The 19,582-nt window shown below is 55.2% G+C and overlaps 1 protein-coding gene across 1 annotated transcript; it reads right to left on the bottom strand.

The window, feature by feature from the left end:
• Window positions 1-306: 306 nt before the first annotated feature.
• Window positions 307-2,951, bottom strand: LOC142478308 (uncharacterized; the record flags this gene model as incomplete). The annotated part of the gene is made up of 1 exon (XM_075582463.1): window positions 307-2,951. A coding segment is annotated over exon 1 (2,532 nt), but the record flags the coding sequence as incomplete, so codon positions are not given.
• Window positions 2,952-19,582: the final 16,631 nt, after the last annotated feature.

The raw sequence follows: 19,582 nt of genomic DNA, 5'->3' as shown, positions 1-19,582 counted from the left end.
CCCCCTCCTGCAGAGCGACGCCCCCTCCTGCAGAGCTCCGTGTCCCCTCCCCGCAGACCGTCGCCCCCTCCTGCAGAGCTCCGTGTCCCCTCCCCGCAGAGCGACGCCCCCTCCTGCAGAGCTCCGTGTCCCCTCCCCCGCAGCGCGCTCACTGACCCCCTCCCCCGCCGCGCGCTCACTGACCCCCCCCGCAGAGCGTTACTCCCCCGCACTGACCCCCCCCCCCGCAGACCGTCGCCCCCTCCTGCAGAGCTCCGTGTCCCCTCCCCGCAGAGCGCCGCCCCCACCCCCTCGCAGCGCACTCACTGACCCCACGTCGCTGTACTGAGTCCCTCCCAGGAAGCCGTACTTGTCCACGCGGCGGGACGCCACACCGTTGACCTCCGAGTCGGAGCCCAGCGAGCTGGCGTCGTCCAGCAGCGTGAGGGACTCCATGGTCCCGGACATCATGCTCACCGAGTCCAGGTAGCTGAGGGTGTCGGGGGCTGGAGCGTGGGACCGGTAACTGGCCACAGAGACCGAGTCGTACCGGGACGTGGCCTCGTGCTCCGGAGGGGGCGGCCCGGGGTACAGGTTGGACCTGGAGGGGGCGGGGAGCGGGGGTTTGTTAAAGAGGTTCCTGTGTGGGCTGGAGGGGTCGGGGACACGCAGCGGGGAGACCGGGGGGCCCACGGGAGTGGGGGGCTGCGGCTTGGGTGGGGGGACCACATCCTGCTGAGTGACGCTGTCCTGTGTCAGCGTGGCATCCTTTTGGGTGACGCTGTTCTGTGTCACCGTGGCATCCTTTTGCGTGACGCTGTTCTGTGTCACCGTGGCATCCTTTTGCGTGACGCTGTTCTGTGTCACCGTGGCATCCTTTTGCGTGACGCTGTTCTGTGTCACTGTGGCATCCTTTTGGGTGACGCTGTTCTGTGTCACTGTGGCATCCTTTTGGGTGACGCTGTTCTGTGTCACCGTGGCATCCTTTTGGGTGACGCTGATCTGTGTCACCGTGGCATCCTTTTGGGTGACGCTGATCTGTGTCACCGTGGCATCCTTTTGGGTGACGCTGTCCTGTGTCACCGTGGCATCCTTTTGGGTGACGCTGTTCTGTGTCACCGTGGCATCCTTTTGGGTGACGCTGATCTGTGTCACCGTGGCATCCTTTTGCGTGACGCTGTTCTGTGTCACCGTGGCATCCTTTTGGGTGACGCTGATCTGTGTCACTGTGGCATCCTTTTGCGTGACGCTGTTCTGTGTCACCGTGGCATCCTTTTGGGTGACGCTGATCTGTGTCACTGTGGCATCCTTTTGCGTGACGCTGATCTGTGGGACAATGATATCCATTTGTGCGACACTGTTCCGTTTCACGCTGTCCTGGGGGAGTGTGATCCCGTCCTGTGGCGCTGTGACACAGCTCTGCGTGACAATGTCCTGTGGCGCGGTTATAACGCTCTGCGTGACGCTGTCCTGTGGCGCTGTGACACGGCTCTGCGTGACAATGTCCTGTGGCGCGGTTATAACGCTCTGCGTGACGCTGTCCTGTGGCGCTGTGACACGGCTCTGCGTGACAATGTCCTGTGGTGCGGTTATAACGCTCTGTGTGATCCCGTCTTGTGGTGCTGTGACACGGCTCTGCGTGATGCTGTCCTGTGGCGTGGTTATAACGCTCTGCTTGACGCTGTCCTGTGGCGCTGTGACACGGCTCTGCGTGATGTAGTCATGTGGCACTGTGACACTGCTCTGCGTGTCCTTTTGCGTGATGCTGTTCTGTGTCACTGTGGCATCCTTTCGCGTGACGCTGTCCTGTGGAACAATGATATCCGTTTGTGCGACACTATTCCGTTTCACGCTGTCCTGGGGGAGTGTGAGCCTGTCTTGTGGCGCTGTGACACGGCTCTGCGTGACAATATCCAGTGGTGTTGTGACACAGCTCTGCGTGATGCTGTCCTGTGGCGCTGTGACACGGCTCTGCGTGACGCCGTCCTGTGGTGTGGTTATAACGCTCTGCGTGACTCCGTCCTGTGGCCCTGTGACACGGCTCTGCGTGACGCCGCCCTGTGTCGCTGTTATAGCGCTCTGCGTGACTCCGTCCTGTGGCGCTGTGACACAGCTCTGCGTGACGCCATCCTGTGCTGCAGTTATAGTGCTCTGCATGACGCTGTCCTGTAGCGCTGTGACACGGCTCTGTGTGACGCCGTCCTGTGGCGCTGTGACACGGCTCTGCGTGACGCCGTCCTGTGGCACTGTGACACGGCTCTGCGTGACGCCGTACTGTGCCGCGGTTATAGTGCTCTGCATGACGCTGTCCTGTGGCGCTGTGACACGGCTCTGCGTGACGCTGTCCTGTGCCGCGGTTATAGTGCTCTGCACAGCGCTGTCCTGTGGCGCTGTGACACGGCTCTGCATCACAATGACGACTGTCTGCGTGACGCTTGCCTCCCTCCTGTGCGCTCGCTCTGCCTCCCCTGACCTGCTCTCTCCTTGGTCTCTCACCCCCGCGTCACTCCTCCGCTCCCACAATCCTCTCTGCTCAGTGCCTCTGACATCGCTCGTTGCCTCCCAGAGGCCTCTCTGCTCTCTGACGTCTCTCTTTGCCTCTCTGACGTCTCTCTTTGCCTCTCTGACGTCACTCTTTGCCTCCCAGGGGCCTCGCTGCTCTCTGACGTCTCTCTTTGCCTCTCTGACGTCACTCTTTGCCTCCCAGAGGCCTCTCTGCTCTGTGACGTCTCTCTTGCCCTCCCAGAATCCTCTCTGCTCCCCGGTGTCCAGGCCTCTCCTCGGGGGGCTGACGGGTTTGCGGTCCCCGGACCCGCGACGGGGAGGAGGTACCGGCCGGGTCCCCGGGGGCGGCTCCATGTTCCGGTATCTCGCGCGCTCCCGCTCTTTGAACCGACTGAGGCGGCAGCGGGGGCGCGCGCCAGCCCGCAGAGAGTGACCAATCACAGCGCGAAGCAGGGGAGCCGGCGGCCAATCCACGCAGAGCAGGGGCGAGGAGCCCACCAATCACAGCGCGAAACAGGGGAGCCGGCGGCCAATCCACGCAGAGCAGGGGCGAGGAGCCCACCAATCATAGCGCGAAGCAAAGGGAGCCGGCGACCAATCCGCGCAGAGCAGGGGCGGGTAGGCCACCAATCACAGTGCGGGACACGGGCGTGGGAATGCGAGGCGAGGCGGCGATTGGCTGGGAGTCTTTAGCGCGAGACTTGGCACGCGACGCCGCCGTGCAATCAGCGGGCCGGTGAGTGCGCGCGTGCGCAGAGCTCCCAAGGGCGGGGCCCGGAACTGAAACAAGGGGAGGAGTCGCCAGATAACAAAGCGAGGAGCAGCAGCCAATCAGCGGCGAGCAGGACCCTCAGCCAATCACAACAAGGGAGGCGGGGCTTCGCGTGACAGCCATCAACAACAAAACTTTATTTAGTGTGAGTGTGTGCGCGCGCTAACAACGAGAAGCCGCTGATTCGCCAATCCAACGCTATCCTCCGCTGGACGGGGCGTCTCCCTCCGGGTGACGTCCGCAGTGATGGCCACGCCCTCTCTGGCAGTCTGGTCTGTGGCCCTAAGCGGCCCTCAGAGTCCCCAACGCACCAGCTGCCTCACAGCAGGGCCCGGTCACTTCGGTGGCCAGGAGGTGGGGACCGGTGGGAAGCGCGAAACGTGGAAATAAACACATATATAATAGTGCGATTCAGTTAGTTACAGGCGGGATGTGTCTGTGAGTGTTATACTCACCGGAGTGAGGCTGGGTCTGTGAGTGTTATACTCACCGGAGTGAGGCTGGGTCTGTGAGTGTTATACTCACCGGAGTGAGGCTGGGTCTGTGAGTGTTATACTCACCGGAGTGAGGATGGGTCTGTGACTGTTATACTCACCGGAGTGAGGCTGGGTCTGTGAGTGTTATACTCACCGGAGTGAGGCTGGGTCTGTGAGTGTTATACTCACCGGAGTGAGGGTGGGTCTGTGAGTGTTATACTCACCGGAGTGAGGCTGGGTCTGTGAGTGTTATACTCACCGGAGTGAGGCTGGGTCTGTGAGTGTTATACTCACCGGAGTGAGGCTGGGTCTGTGAGTGTTATACTCACCGGAGTGAGGCTGGGTCTGTGACTGTTATACTCACCGGAGTGAGGCTGGGTCTGTGAGTGTTATACTCACCGGAGTGAGGGTGGGTCTGTACATACTCACCGGAGTGAGGGTGGGTCTGTACATACTCACCGGAGTGAGGGTGGGTCTGTGAGTGTTATACTCACCGGAGTGAGGCTGGGTCTGTGACTGTTATACTCACCGGAGTGAGGCTGGGTGTGTATACTCACCGGAGTGAGGCTGGGTGTGTATACTCACCGGAGTGAGGCTGGGTCTGTACATACTCGCCGGAGTGAGGCTGGGTCTGTGACTGTTATACTCACTGGAGTGAGGGTGGGTCTGTGACTGTTATACTCACCGGAGTGAGGCTGGGTATGTACATACTCACCGGAGTGTGGGTGGGTCTGTACATACTCACCGGAGTGAGGCTGGGTCTGATTTATACTCACCGGAGTGAGGATGGGTCTGCACATACTCACCGGAGTGAGGCTGGGTCTGTGACTGTTATACTCACCGGAGTGAGGCTGGGTCTGTGACTGTTATACTCACCGGAGTGAGGCTGGGTCTGTGACTGTTATACTCACCGGAGTGAGGGTGGGTCTGTGAGTGTTATACTCACCGGAGTGAGGCTGGGTCTGTACATACTCGCCGGAGTGAGGCTGGGTCTGTGACTGTTATACTCACTGGAGTGAGGGTGGGTCTGTGACTGTTATACTCGCCGGAGTGAGGCTGGGTCTGCACACGTATCTTTAGGTGCTGCCCCTTTGGTTTTAGAGACCAGTGTTCCAGCTTCAGCAGTGGTGTGAGTATGGGTTCCTTAAATGGTTAAGCACAGACAACCAAACACAGTGCGGGCTGTGTAAATCTGTATTAGAATAGTAGGTGGGTGGTAATACACTCACAGGATAATAGTGGTTAGTTAGGTATTTAGATACACAATGGGATCTCGCCTCCGGTTTTGCTGCCTGCTTCTTCCCTGCTTGCCCCCTGCTCGGCGTGCGTCTCACGGTTGCGTTTCAGCAGATCCGGATGTGACGTCAGCAGTTTTGGGCAGTTCCGGTCGGCGAGTCAGCTGCGAATCCTCTCTCAGCGTCACTCTACGCGTTTCACCTTACTCGGTTTCATCAGGAGTCACCTGTAATTAATTGAATTGCACTATTATATATTTTTTATTTCCACATGTTTTGCGCTTCCCATCGATCACCTGGGACTGAGAGAGCAATCCTACCTTGGGTTACAGCTGCATCAGAAGTTTGTTTGTATCACCACATTTATTTTTACTTTGGTTATAAATTGTTAATATTGTGTTAACATATGTTTTAATTAGAAATAGAGCGCCACTATTTGATATATATTTTCTTTGCACTTCATTGGCCAAGCCTGGCCACCTGACTCCCAGCCCTGTGGCCTTCTAGGGGCCGAGTCCCCGTGGAACCCTCTTAACATTGGCGCCGCGTGCGCTGTCTAATGGCGCCGCAATGTTTCCTGCGCATGCGCGAACCTTGGAATGGCCACCGCACCAGGGGAAGATACTGCGCATGCATGCGTGCACAAAGGCAAGATGGCGGCGCCATGATCATTAGCTCCCGCCGGAGCTCCGGCGATGCGCTCGCCACTCCGGCCGCCCCCACGGCGACCCCCCTTCGGAGAACCCAGGCCACATATATATATATACCCGTTTTAAGTTATGGTGGGTGAAAAAGGCAGCAAGAAACCTCCACCGTATTGCATATAGCAAATAAAAAGATCACTTGTGAGCACATTAAAATGTCTTAGGCAGGCCTGCAACCCCCTGCCTTTCACCATTATCACCATAACTTAAAACGTGACGGTAAACCCGACAGTCTTGAAAATGCAACGCCAGCAGTACAACCAGCCTCACACTGATGACACCCATTAAGGGTGAAACATGTCTGTGAGTGGTTCCTCTGGCTTTGCATCCGATTCCCATGCTGTGCTTTAAAGCTGTGTTAACAGCGAGCATTGGCTTATATGGGCTCCATGTAACAATGATTTTTCAGACAAAAGGTGACACAGTGTGCTCATTTGCATGTCATTTCCCAGAATCCTTTGCTGCAGTGTGTGTGTGTCACTGTGTGTGTATGTCACGGTAGTGCTGCCCGCAGGCCAGACCCGTCCCTAGACTGAGGTGGAAAGTATAATACCACACACCCGCAGCAGAGCGGCGTGTCCGGAGTCTGGTAGATTCGTTTTTAGTAAGGAGACCAAAGGTACTTGCCGTGTCCGAAGGTAGAAGGATCTTGGTGATTTCCGTAGCCGGGGGTCGAGGGTGCCAGAGGTCCGGGAGGTAGAGGAGCGAGCCGAGATCGAAGGGCGGAGAGAGACTGCGTCGTAAGGAGTGAGCCGAGAGCCAGAGGGAGAGTCGAAAGCCAAGCCGGGTCAAACCTGAAGTACACGAGGAACAAGAGCACACACGAATACCAGCCCAACTAGCACAAGCTATGCAGAGCAATGATTCCCAGGGAGAACAGGGGTAATATACGTGGGGGGACCAATCAGGGAAGGAGGCAGAGCGGGGGGTGCCGGGGAGCGCCTTGTGACTGGTGCAGGCTCTGATCCTTGCCTGTGATCAGCTGTGGAGTGTGAGGGCGGGAGCGGGGCTGCAGCTGTACAAGGGGGGCGTGTGAGGGCAGGAGCGGGGCTGCAGCTGTACATGGGGGGCGTGTGAGGGCAGGAGCGGGGCTGCAGCTGTACATGGGGGGCGTGTGAGGGCAGGAGCGGGGCTGCAGCTGTACAAGGGGGGCGTGTGAGGGCAGGAGCGGGGCTGCAGCTGTACAAGGGGGGCGTGTGAGGGCAGGAGCGGGGCTGCAGCTGTACATGGGGGGCGTGTGAGGGCAGGAGCGGGGCTGCAGCTGTACAAGGGGGGCGTGTGAGGGCAGGAGCGGGGCTGCAGCTGTACAAGGGGGGCGTGTGAGGGCAGGAGCGGGGCTGCAGCTGTACACGGGGGGCGTGTGAGGGCAGGAGCGGGGCTGCAGCTGTACAAGGGGGGCGTGTGAGGGCAGGAGCGGGGCTGCAGCTGTACATGGGGGGCGTGTGAGGGCAGGAGCGGGGCTGCAGCTGTACATGGGGGGCGTGTGAGGGCAGGAGCGGGGCTGCAGCTGTACAAGGGGGGCGTGTGAGGGCAGGAGCGGGGCTGCAGCTGTACAAGGGGGGCGTGTGAGGGCAGGAGCGGGGCTGCAGCTGTACACGGGGGGCGTGTGAGGGCAGGAGCGGGGCTGCAGCTGTACAAGGGGGGCGTGTGAGGGCAGGAGCGGGGCTGCAGCTGTACACGGGGGGTGTGGCTAGAAGGCCGGAGGAGTGAATAAATTACTTCCGGAGGCGCGCGCTGTGTAAGATCCTCCTGCGCGCGCCCCGACAAGATGGCGGCCGCAAGAGCCAGCGCCGGGCGGGATCGCCGAGCCCCACGCCGAGGACACGCCAGCGGGGAGCGAGGGGCGGCAGCAACAACCTCCGAGGCAGGTAAGGAGGTGTTGCGTGAGCCCTGCTTCCTGCCAGTGTATATGTATATACAGTATATATATATATATAAATAATATAAATGTAACGGATTTTCTGGCCTAGCCTGACCCACCCAATCTCACATTGGCCCCTGTGGTCTAACCAGTCCCCATTACATGGTTGTGTCTGGTGGTGCACCTGTTGGCAACAGGACTCCTGAGTCTCCCGCATGATGTTGTGTGGGGATTGCCAACCCAGACAGGCAGCTGAGGTAGTGTGCATGAGTCCTACCTAGATCCAGTGCAGCGCCTCCACCTCATCAGGATCTCTGCGTCCGCAGGAAGATCTGACTGATGAGGAACTCCTTCTTGGTGATGCCGTCCACTGGAGAGTAACTCCAGACTCACACAGTGAAGTGTCTTTATGCAAGGTCATTCTTTATTGTACTTTCAGGCAAACTGCCCCTCATAGTGGTTATACTCAGCCGCTCATCTTGGCGTGTGACCCCTTCAAAGGTACACCCTCCCAATGGACCAATGGAGTGGGATCCCCTCTCCCCTCAGGGAGATCACCCCTGTGCCAGGTCCCTGGACACAGTATGGCGTTGACAGCTTGATGCTGATTGATATAGAATGGGGCCTCTAGTTACAGCACTAGTGGGCCTCTTTTCCCCAGGTCTCAACGCAGACCTGCTCCTTACTCCAACACACTAACTTTGAGCAGTGCTGTGCCTTATATCTTCAGGGGGCAGGCACATCTCTGATGTCACAAACGGTGGACTCAGAATATGTAGCTCCTCCCATCCACACATAGGGCACCTCACCAGGGTGTGAGGGCAAACCTCCATGATTACTGCTGGCATCCCTGTTACCTACCAGGCCTTACTGCCAGCAGGAGGGATAACTGCAGACCATTTTACAGCATGGCTTATTCTCCCCCTGGTGAATCCCAACGCCCCGCCTGGGACCTAAATTTATGTACCTTCTCCGGGAAACACTGTAAAATGTAACATAATTATTACAACATTATTAAATTCCCAGTAATGGTATAAATGGTATCACACAAAGTACTCCCTGACCAGCAGGGCACTAACTCGCGCAACATCTGTCCTGTGCCCCTTAATAGTAGTGGCGAGGATCGGGTTTCTTTACTTCCCGACCCCCCATATCCAGGACCATTATGCTATATTCACGCGGTAACCCACTTTCTGGTCTGTATACGGCCTTGTGCATATAAATGCTCCGCCCTATACTCCATACTCGCATGAGTTGCGCAATTCTTTCTTCAGCCTTGCGCCCAGTAATGGCACCACCCTTATTTACCATGTACTGTTCAATTGTCTCCCTTAGCCACCTGTCCCTGTTGTCCTCAATTTCTTGCATGAGGGGTTCAGGAACATAAGGATATTCCAGGCCATGGGAATTCTTATATTTTGTTATAATGGCCCTCTCCGCCCTACTGGCCCGGATCAACCTTGTGTTGCCCAGTTTTCCTGGTAGCACCCATGATAGGGGTTCATCTGGTTCCACAGGATCCATCAATCTACTGGGACTTATGGGTTCTATGATATCATGACGGATTTGGTACCACCATTCCTGCATCTCCCTTTTCCGCTTTTCTTCAGTGAACTCCCCCCGGGCCCACCAATAGTCAACTACACCCTCCTTCTCTAGCAGGAACCGAGTGTGGTCTATCCACGCCTCGTAACCCTCGAATAAGGGGGCCCACCACCGGGTCTCCCTAATCTCTTCTGGGGCAGACTCTATCGAATCCCCCTCCTCTGGTTCCCCCCAGGAAGACACCCCGGATGTCCCGGTAGGTCGGGAATTAGGCCGTCCCACTCTCTTGGGCCTAGTCGCGAGAGTCACGTTCACTATACTAGGGCAATTGCTGGATACTGATACTTCCCGCGAATACCCTCCGCCCACCGACCCATCATCAGAAGTGAAACTTTCCAGTCTCTCCCCAGTCCGTTCTTCGGAGGTACCCTGGGACCCTCCAGACATTCCCAAACTTGAAGAGGACCCCCGGGAAAACGTGACCGGGACTGGGGCTTTAGCTAGGGCATGGGGTTGGGCATAAGGGCGGACGGTGGGTATCTGTGGGGTTCCGTTGCAGAAAGTCTGTCAAGCGCTTCAGTGTGAGGCAGGTCAATGAATGAGGACACTGGGGTAAGCGTGGGAGAGCTAAGCAGGGTCACTTAATCAACCGGTGCAGGGGGAAAGGATAACCTCACCTGCTCCTTGGGTTGTGGGACCGCTCTCCTCGCTTCCTCCTGCGTGCCGCCGCCGAGATGCAGGTCAGAGAATGGATGAAAGTGCGGCGCAACTGCGCATGTCCAATGAAAGGCTCCCGGATGACTTGTTCAACATAACTTTATTTGACACACACCAGGGCTACACCAGCATCTCCCCCTCAACGCGTTTCACCCTTACGCAGAGGGTGAAACGCGTTGAGGGGGAGATGCTGGTGTGTGTCAAATAAAGTTATGTTGAACAAGTCATCCGGGAGCCTTTCATTGGACATGCGCAGTTGCGCCGCACTTTCATCCATTCTCTGATCTGTGGGGTTCCGACCTGCTCTCTACCACTGCATTGTCCGGAGTTACCGCAAGGGCTCTCCGATGGTCGGGTCTCACCGCTCTCCTTTCTCAATGTCTGCCAGCTCTTCTTAGGACCGGGCGATCGGGAAGCATTGCCCGATCGGTGAGGTGCAGTCATCTCTACGGTTGTTCCGCCATGCCCGCCGGAAGTGATGTCATCGACGAGACTGGAGGCTCCACCATCTTGGGATGGGTCCCCAAGCGGGACCTCTTCCTCCAATACGACATCCGGCAGCTCCGCTGTTCTCGGTCGCACCGCCTGGGCCTGGTACCGCCCTTCCTCCGTCGATGTCGCCTTTGGAGCCTGGTAAGAACAAGGACTGCTCTTACCGCTCCTGGGAGTTGGTGTGGATCGACCCTCACCGCTGGAACCGCCAGTCCCCGGAACTGGGGGACTCCGTCTCTCGGTCTTCCGCGGCACTGGTGACACCCAGCTCTTCTCACCGACAGCTCTGGTAAGTGGCACTTTCCTTACATTATCGCCACAGGAGTTCGTTGGTTGCCGGGTCACTACTGCGGACGACGCCACGGGTTCCTCATCAGAGGAATCCAATTCTATCTTGCTTGGGGGCACCCCCCGGGGTGACCGCCGCTTAGGTTCTCGACCGGCACACCGGCCGATAGTTTCCTTTTCCTCGGGCTCAGTTTTGGCAACCGGCCCCGATCCCCATTCTCCGGGATCCGCAGCTTCCCTCCATAGCGCACGGGTTCTTTTGCTCACAGGATGAAAAGAGAAAAATGAGGGACACGTGATTAGTGTTAAACTAGACAAAACATTGTGGTTGTCTAAAATAGAAGAAGTTGTAAAAATTGTAAAAAGGAACCTTGTAGAAGGAACCTGACGAAGCATCATTGCGAAACGCGTAGTTCCCTGCCGGAGCCCATTACCTGAAGGACCCAGCCAGCCTGCTGACATCCGGTAAGCCCTCCCCTTCCGGTTCCCGCCATCGGACGCGGTCACGGGGGATACACCGGTCGGAGGAGCGCCATCGGACGTCTAAGCTGAAGCTGAGCTGCTGCCCAAGCTGTACTGTAAGTGTTTTTTTCCTATTTGCTGTTGTATGCATTTAATAAACTTATCTTCACCTACTCACCGGTCTGGCCCTTTCTTTCTTTGAATCGGGCACCCGGGAGAGAAGTCACTTACATACCACCTCCATAAGGAGGAGTAGGTAGTCACCCCTACACCAGCAACTACATTTTACTTTATTAATCAGCACCGCAAACCACCTCCAGTAGAAGGAGTAGGAAGCCACTGCTTCTGGCATCACATAAATATAAAGAATATAGCCAAGCCAGCAACACTATCTTCGCCAGGCAGCAGACTGTGTAGTACTGCATAAGCAGCATCACCATCCCTGCTTTACAGCAGGCTGCGCAAGAGCGCGCTAATCACCCACCCCCACATTTATTACATTATCATTTTCATTTTTATTTTACATCCTTCAGCCCACCAACCACCACAGAATTTCACTTCTAAGAATTTTTATGAAGTAGTTTTTATTTTATTTTATTTTACTTTAGGCGGTTCCAAGCCCCAAATCCAGAATTTAAATTTAAAAAAATTTTATTGGAGCATTTTTTACAATTTTTACAACTTCTTCTATTTTAGACAACCACAATGTTTTGTCTAGTTTAACACTAATCACGTGTCCCTCATTTTTCTCTTTTCATCCTGTGAGCAAAAGAACCCGTGCGCTGACCAACCCACCGATTCTACTGTCATTTCAAGAAGATTCCGGGCTTTATCTTCTTTCCAGGTTCAGCTGCAGAAAACAACAAGGGCAAGTATACACTACCCCTTATTTGGTTACACATTGCAAAACAGGCCAGACCACAAGCCTAATAAACAAGGGAGCGCCCCAGCCTCTATTTCTTTTTGTCCCTCCATAGCGCGCCGGGGAGCTCGGCCGACAGCATAGCCGCATCTCCTACTGCTTCGACGGCCTGGATGGGTACGAAAGTAGGCATGGGCCACATGTACTGGAGGCCACATTGCGGGCAGCGTGCAGCTGTACCCACGGCGCCACCGGGTAGTCTGCACTGTAAGCTGAGGCACGCCACAGTCTCAGTACCCGCCACCCGAATCACCAGGAAGTCTCCTGGGGCCGAGTAGGGTTGGGTAGACACCATAGCACCTTCTTCCTGCTTATAGGCCATAGTCACTGTGGGAGGCACTCGCAGTAAGGGTCTGATCAGCGTACCGGCTCCTCGTGACTGACGAGCAGGAGTTCAGTTGCCAACCACTCCCTTGACTAGCTCCACCCTCATCTGGCAAAGCTGGAAACCACCCCCACTGGTGGAGATTAGGGGAGGGTCCCACAATTTTATAGGATGTCCCGAGATTAGTGCTGCACTTTTCACAGTCCTGGGGGGCGCGGCTTCAGGTTTCGCGCCACCACTCCCGGAGCACCACTCCCTATTTGGCGCCATCCCCGGCCAAATTCTCTCAGACTCTTTGTCTTTTCCTCCACCGGCAGCACTAATTACAGGAACTACTTTCTGTAAGGGTGCGGCCGGCTCACCAGCTCCTCGCTCAGCTGAATCCGCTCCCACTGGGCATAATTGGAAACCACTCCCCCTGGTTGAGATTAGGGAGAGGTCCCACAGGTTGATCGGTTGGCTCAGCACTGGGGCTGAGTTAGTCATTGTCCATGAGGGCGCGGCTGTTGGCGCCAAACCCCCCGTCAGGGTGGGGTTTTCCTGTTGGCGCCACTCCTGGCCAACTCTCTGTAAGTTCCGCCTTTGCAGAATTTTCTGCAATTGATCCACGCGGTCTCCCAGGGAAGCGGGAGCCGCCATTTTGGTTTGCACTGTCAGTCTCTTTGAAGGTTGAGGTAGCGTTTAACGGTTTGTATGCCGACTGACAAGCAAATTCATCATGTTCTCCACACATTACTACAATGTCCTCCTCAGTGTCCTCAGGGGTAGTACCCCTAGGTCCTAGACAGGACCAAAACGGCGCGGCCACAGCTTTCGCGCCACTCCACAACAGGCTCGCCAAAGTCACATCGGTAGCTTGCTCTTCAGCGGAACGCACACTACATGCGCTCCCTCCATCTGCCTCCGTCTGCCATTTTGGACCTTCCGCACCGCGCGGATCCTCCATTCTTGCGGTCGCCATTTGGTTGCTGTATATACTGTGATTGTACATGGAGCTCCTCTTTGCGGGGCAGCCGCCACACCGGTACAATAAAGATTACCTTGATGCACCACCTTGTGTGCTCCCCCCCCTGCTGTTACCAGAGGCGCTCCCCCCCCCTGCTGTTACCAGAGGCGCTCCCCCCTGCTGTTACCAGAGGCTCTTACCCCCCCCCTGCTGTTACCAGAGGCTCTTACCCCCCCTGCTGTTACCAGAGGCTCTTACCCCCCTTGCTGTTACCAGAGGCGCTTACCCTCTCCTACATCTGGGACTCAGAGCTACACACACACACACACACACACACACACACACACACACACACACACACACACACACACACACACACACACACACACACACACACACACACACACACACACACACACACACTGGGACTCAGAGCTACACACACATATACACACACACATACTGGGACTCAGCGCTTCACAGACACACACACACACACACGCAGTCCCTTCCTCAGAGCTAACAAAGGTAACGTTTCAGGACACGCAGTCCCTTCCTCAGAGCTAACAGTGGTAACGTTTCAGGACACGCAGTCCCTTCCTCAGAGCTAACAGTGGTAACGTTTCAGGACAAGCAGTCCCTTCCTCAGAGCTAACAGTGGTAACGTTTCAGGACACGCAGTCCCTTCCTCAGAGCTAACAGTGGTAACGTTTCAGGACACGCAGTCCCTTCCTCAGAGCTAACAAAGGTAACGTTTCAGGACACGCAGTCCCTTCCTCAGAGCTAACAGTGGTAACGTTTCAGGACACGCAGTCCCTTCCTCAGCGCTAACAGTGGTAACGTTTCAGGACACGCAGTCCCTTCCTCAGAGCTAACAGAGGTAACGTTTCAGGACACGCAGTCCCTTCCTCAGAGCTAACAGTGGTAACGTTTCAGGACACGCAGTCCCTTCCTCAGAGCTAACAGTGGTAACGTTTCAGGACACGCAGTCCCTTCCTCAGAGCTAACAGTGGTAACGTTTCAGGACACGCAGTCCCTTCCTCAGAGCTAACAGTGGTAACGTTTCAGGACACGCAGTCCCTTCCTCAGAGCTAACAGTGGTAACGTTTCAGGACAAGCAGTCCCTTCCTCAGCGCTAACAGTGGTAACGTTTCAGGACACGCAGTCCCTTCCTTAGAGCTAACAGTGGTAACGTTTCAGGACACGCAGTCCCTTCCTCAGAGCTAACAGTGGTAACGTTTCAGAACACGCAGTCCCTTCCTCAGAGCTAACAGTGGTAACGTTTCAGGACACGCAGTCCCTTCCTCAGAGCTGACAGTGGTAACGTTTCAGGACAAGCAGTCCCTTCCTCAGAGCTAACAGTGGTAACGTTTCAGGACACGCAGTCCCTTCCTCAGCGCTAACAGTGGTAACGTTTCAGGACACGCAGTCCCTTCCTCAGCGCTAACAGTGGTAACGTTTCAGGACACGCAGTCCCTTCCTCAGCGCTAACAGTGGTAACGTTTCAGGACACGCAGTCCCTTCCTCAGAGCTAACAGTGGTAACGTTTCAGGACACGCAGTCCCTTCCTCAGAGCTAACAGTGGTAACGTTTCAGGACACGCAGTCCCTTCCTCAGAGCTAACAGTGGTAACGTTTCAGGACACGCAGTCCCTTCCTCAGCGCTAACAGTGGTAACGTTTCAGGACACGCAGTCCCTTCCTCAGAGCTAGCAGTGGTAACGTTTCAGGACACGCAGTCCCTTCCTCAGAGCTAACAGTGGTAACGTTTCAGGACACGCAGTCCCTTCCTCAGAGCTAACAGTGGTAACGTTTCAGGACACGCAGTCCCTTCCTCAGAGCTAACAGTGGTAACGGTTCAGGACACGCAGTCCCTTCCTCAGAGCTAACAATGGTAATGTTTCAGGACACGCAGTCCCTTCCTCAGAGCTAACAGTGGTAACGTTTCAGGACACGCAGTCCCTTCCTCAGAGCTAACAGTGGTAACGTTTCAGGACACGCAGTCCCTTTCTCAGAGCTAACAGTGGTAACGTTTCAGGACACGCAGTCCCTTCCTCAGAGCTAACAGTGGTAACGTTTCAGGACACGCAGTCCCTTCCTCAGAGCTAACAGTGGTAACGTTTCAGGACACGCAGTCCCTTCCTCAGCGCTAACAGTGGTAACGTTTCAGGACACGCAGTCCCTTTCTCAGAGCTAACAGTGGTAACGTTTCAGGACACGCTTTCCCTTCCTCAGAGCTAACAGTGGTAATGTTTCAGGACACGCGGTCCCTTCCTCAGAGCTAACAGTGGTAACGTTTCAGGACACGCAGTCCCTTCCTCAGAGCTAACAGTGGTAACGTTTCAGGACACGCAGTCCCTTCCACAGAGCTAACAGTGGTAACGTTTCAGGACACGCAGTCCCTTCCTCAGAGCTAACAGTGGTAACGTTTCAGGACACGCAGTCCCTTCCTCAGAGCTAACAGTGGTAACGTTTCAGGACACGCAGTCCCTTCCTCAGAGCTAACAGTGGTAACGTTTCAGGACACGCAGTCCCTTCCTCAGAGCTAACAGTGGTAACGTTTCAGGACAAGCAGTCCCTTCCTCAGAGCTAACAGTGGTAACGTTTCAGGACACGCAGTCCCTTCCTCAGAGCTAACAGTGGTAACGTTTCAGGACACGCAGTCCCTTCCTCAGAGCTAACAGTGGTAACGTTTCAGGACACGCAGTCCCTTCCTCAGAGCTAACAAAGGTAACGTTTCAGGACACGCAGTCCCTTCCTCAGAGCTAACAGTGGTAACGTTTCAGGACACGCGGTCCCTTCCTCAGAGCTAACAGTGGTAACGTTTCAGGACAAGCAGTCCCTTCCTCAGAGCTAACAGTGGTAACGTTTCAGGACACGCAGTCCCTTCCTCAGAGCTAACAGTGGTAACGTTTCAGGACACGCAGTCCCTTCCTCAGAGCTAACAGTGGTAACGTTTCAGGACACGCAGTCCCTTCCTCAGAGCTAACAGTGGTAACGTTTCAGGACACGCAGTCCCTTCCTCAGAGCTAACAGTGGTAACGTTTCAGGACACGCAGTCCCTTCCTCAGCGCTAACAGTGGTAACGTTTCAGGACACGCAGTCCCTTCCTCAGAGCTAACAGTGGTAACGTTTCAGGACACGCAGTCCCTTCCTCAGAGCTAACAGTGGTAACGTTTCAGGACACGCAGTCCCTTCCTCAGAGCTAACAATGGTAACGTTTCAGGACACGCAGTCCCTTCCTCAGAGCTAACAGTGGTAACGTTTCAGGACACGCAGTCCCTTCCTCAGAGCTAACAGTGGTAACGTTTCAGGACACGCAGTCCCTTCCTCAGAGCTAACAAAGGTAACGTTTCAGGACACGCAGTCCCTTCCTCAGGGCTAACAGTGGTAACGTTTCAGGACACGCTGTCCCTTCCTCAGAGCTAACAAAGGTAACGTTTCAGGACACGCAGTCCCTTCCTCAGAGCTAACAGTGGTAACGTTTCAGGACACGCAGTCCCTTCCTCAGCGCTAACAGTGGTAACGTTTCAGGACACGCAGTCCCTTCCTCAGAGCTAACAGAGGTAACGTTTCAGGACACGCAGTCCCTTCCTCAGAGCTAACAGTGGTAACGTTTCAGGACACGCAGTCCCTTCCTCAGAGCTAACAGTGGTAACGTTTCAGGACACGCAGTCCCTTCCTCAGAGCTAACAGTGGTAACGTTTCAGGACACGCAGTCCCTTCCTCAGAGCTAACAGTGGTAACGTTTCAGGACACGCAGTCCCTTCCTCAGAGCTAACAGTGGTAACGTTTCAGGACAAGCAGTCCCTTCCTCAGCGCTAACAGTGGTAACGTTTCAGGACACGCAGTCCCTTCCTCAGAGCTAACAGTGGTAACGTTTCAGGACACGCAGTCCCTTCCTCAGAGCTAACAGTGGTAACGTTTCAGAACACGCAGTCCCTTCCTCAGAGCTAACAGTGGTAACGTTTCAGGACACGCAGTCCCTTCCTCAGAGCTGACAGTGGTAACGTTTCAGGACAAGCAGTCCCTTCCTCAGAGCTAACAGTGGTAACGTTTCAGGACACGCAGTCCCTTCCTCAGAGCTAACAGTGGTAACGTTTCAGGACACGCAGTCCCTTCCTCAGCGCTAACAGTGGTAACGTTTCAGGACACGCAGTCCCTTCCTCAGAGCTAACAGTGGTAACGTTTCAGGACACGCAGTCCCTTCCTCAGAGCTAACAGTGGTAACGTTTCAGGACACGCAGTCCCTTCCTCAGAGCTAACAGTGGTAACGTTTCAGGACAAGCAGTCCCTTCCTCAGTGCTAACAGTGGTAACGTTTCAGGACACGCAGTCCCTTCCTCAGAGCTAACAGTGGTAACGTTTCAGGACACGCAGTCCCTTCCTCAGAGCTAACAGTGGTAACGTTTCAGAACACGCAGTCCCTTCCTCAGAGCTAACAGTGGTAACGTTTCAGGACACGCAGTCCCTTCCTCAGAGCTGACAGTGGTAACGTTTCAGGACAAGCAGTCCCTTCCTCAGAGCTAACAGTGGTAACGTTTCAGGACACGCAGTCCCTTCCTCAGAGCTAACAGTGGTAACGTTTCAGGACACGCAGTCCCTTCCTCAGCGCTAACAGTGGTAACGTTTCAGGACACGCAGTCCCTTCCTCAGCGCTAACAGTGGTAACGTTTCAGGACACGCAGTCCCTTCCTCAGAGCTAACAGTGGTAACGTTTCAGGACACGCAGTCCCTTCCTCAGAGCTAACAGTGGTAACGTTTCAGGACACGCAGTCCCTTCCTCAGCGCTAACAGTGGTAACGTTTCAGGACACGCAGTCCCTTCCTCAGAGCTAACAGTGGTAACGTTTCAGGACACGCAGTCCCTTCCTCAGCGCTAACAGTGGTAACGTTTCAGGACACGCAGTCCCTTCCTCAGAGCTAACAGTGGTAACGTTTCAGGACACGCAGTCCCTTCCTCAGCGCTAACAGTGGTAACGTTTCAGGACACGCAGTCCCTTCCTCAGAGCTAGCAGTGGTAACGTTTCAGGACACGCAGTCCCTTCCTCAGAGCTAACAGTGGTAACGTTTCAGGACACGCAGTCCCTTCCTCAGAGCTAACAGTGGTAACGTTTCAGGACACGCAGTCCCTTCCTCAGAGCTAACAGTGGTAACGTTTCAGGACACGCAGTCCCTTCCTCAGAGCTAACAGTGGTAACGGTTCAGGACACGCAGTCCCTTCCTCAGAGCTAACAATGGTAATGTTTCAGGACACGCAGTCCCTTCCTCAGAGCTAACAGTGGTAACGTTTCAGGACACGCAGTCCCTTCCTCAGAGCTAACAGTGGTAACGTTTCAGGACACGCAGTCCCTTTCTCAGAGCTAACAGTGGTAACGTTTCAGGACACGCAGTCCCTTTCTCAGAGCTAACAGTGGTAACGTTTCAGGACACGCTTTCCCTTCCTCAGAGCTAACAGTGGTAATGTTTCAGGACACGCGGTCCCTTCCTCAGAGCTAACAGTGGTAACGTTTCAGGACACGCAGTCCCTTCCTCAGAGCTAACAGTGGTAACGTTTCAGGACACGCAGTCCCTTCCACAGAGCTAACAGTGGTAACGTTTCAGGACACGCAGTCCCTTCCTCAGAGCTAACAGTGGTAACGTTTCAGGACACGCAGTCCCTTCCTCAGAGCTAACAGTGGTAACGTTTCAGGACACGCAGTCCCTTCCACAGAGCTAACAGTGGTAACGTTTCAGGACACGCAGTCCCTTCCTCAGAGCTAACAGTGGTAACGTTTCAGGACACGCAGTCCCTTCCTCAGAGCTAACAAAGGTAACGTTTCAGGACACGCAGTCCCTTCCTCAGAGCTAACAGTGGTAACGTTTCAGGACACGCAGTCCCTTCCTCAGAGCTAACAGTGGTAACGTTTCAGGACACGCAGTCCCTTCCACAGAGCTAACAGTGGTAACGTTTCAGGACACGCAGTCCCTTCCTCAGAGCTAACAGTGGTAACGTTTCAGGACACGCAGTCCCTTCCTCAGAGCTAACAGTGGTAACGTTTCAGGACACGCAGTCCCTTCCACAGAGCTAACAGTGGTAACGTTTCAGGACACGCAGTCCCTTCCTCAGAGCTAACAGTGGTAACGTTTCAGGACACGCAGTCCCTTCCTCAGAGCTAACAAAGGTAACGTTTCAGGACACGCAGTCCCTTCCTCAGAGCTAACAGTGGTAATGTTTCAGGACACGCAGTCCCTTCCTCAGAGCTAACAGTGGTAACGTTTCAGGACAAGCAGTCCCTTCCTCAGCGCTAACAGTGGTAACGTTTCAGGACACGCAGTCCCTTCCTCAGAGCTAACAGTGGTAACGTTTCAGGACAC

The sequence above is a fragment of the Ascaphus truei genome, unplaced genomic scaffold, assembly GCF_040206685.1.
Source record: "Ascaphus truei isolate aAscTru1 unplaced genomic scaffold, aAscTru1.hap1 HAP1_SCAFFOLD_2387, whole genome shotgun sequence".
Lineage (NCBI taxonomy): Eukaryota > Metazoa > Chordata > Amphibia > Anura > Ascaphidae > Ascaphus > Ascaphus truei.
Note: the sequence above shows the minus strand (reverse complement) of the source record. Positions and strands in the feature narration are given on the sequence as shown.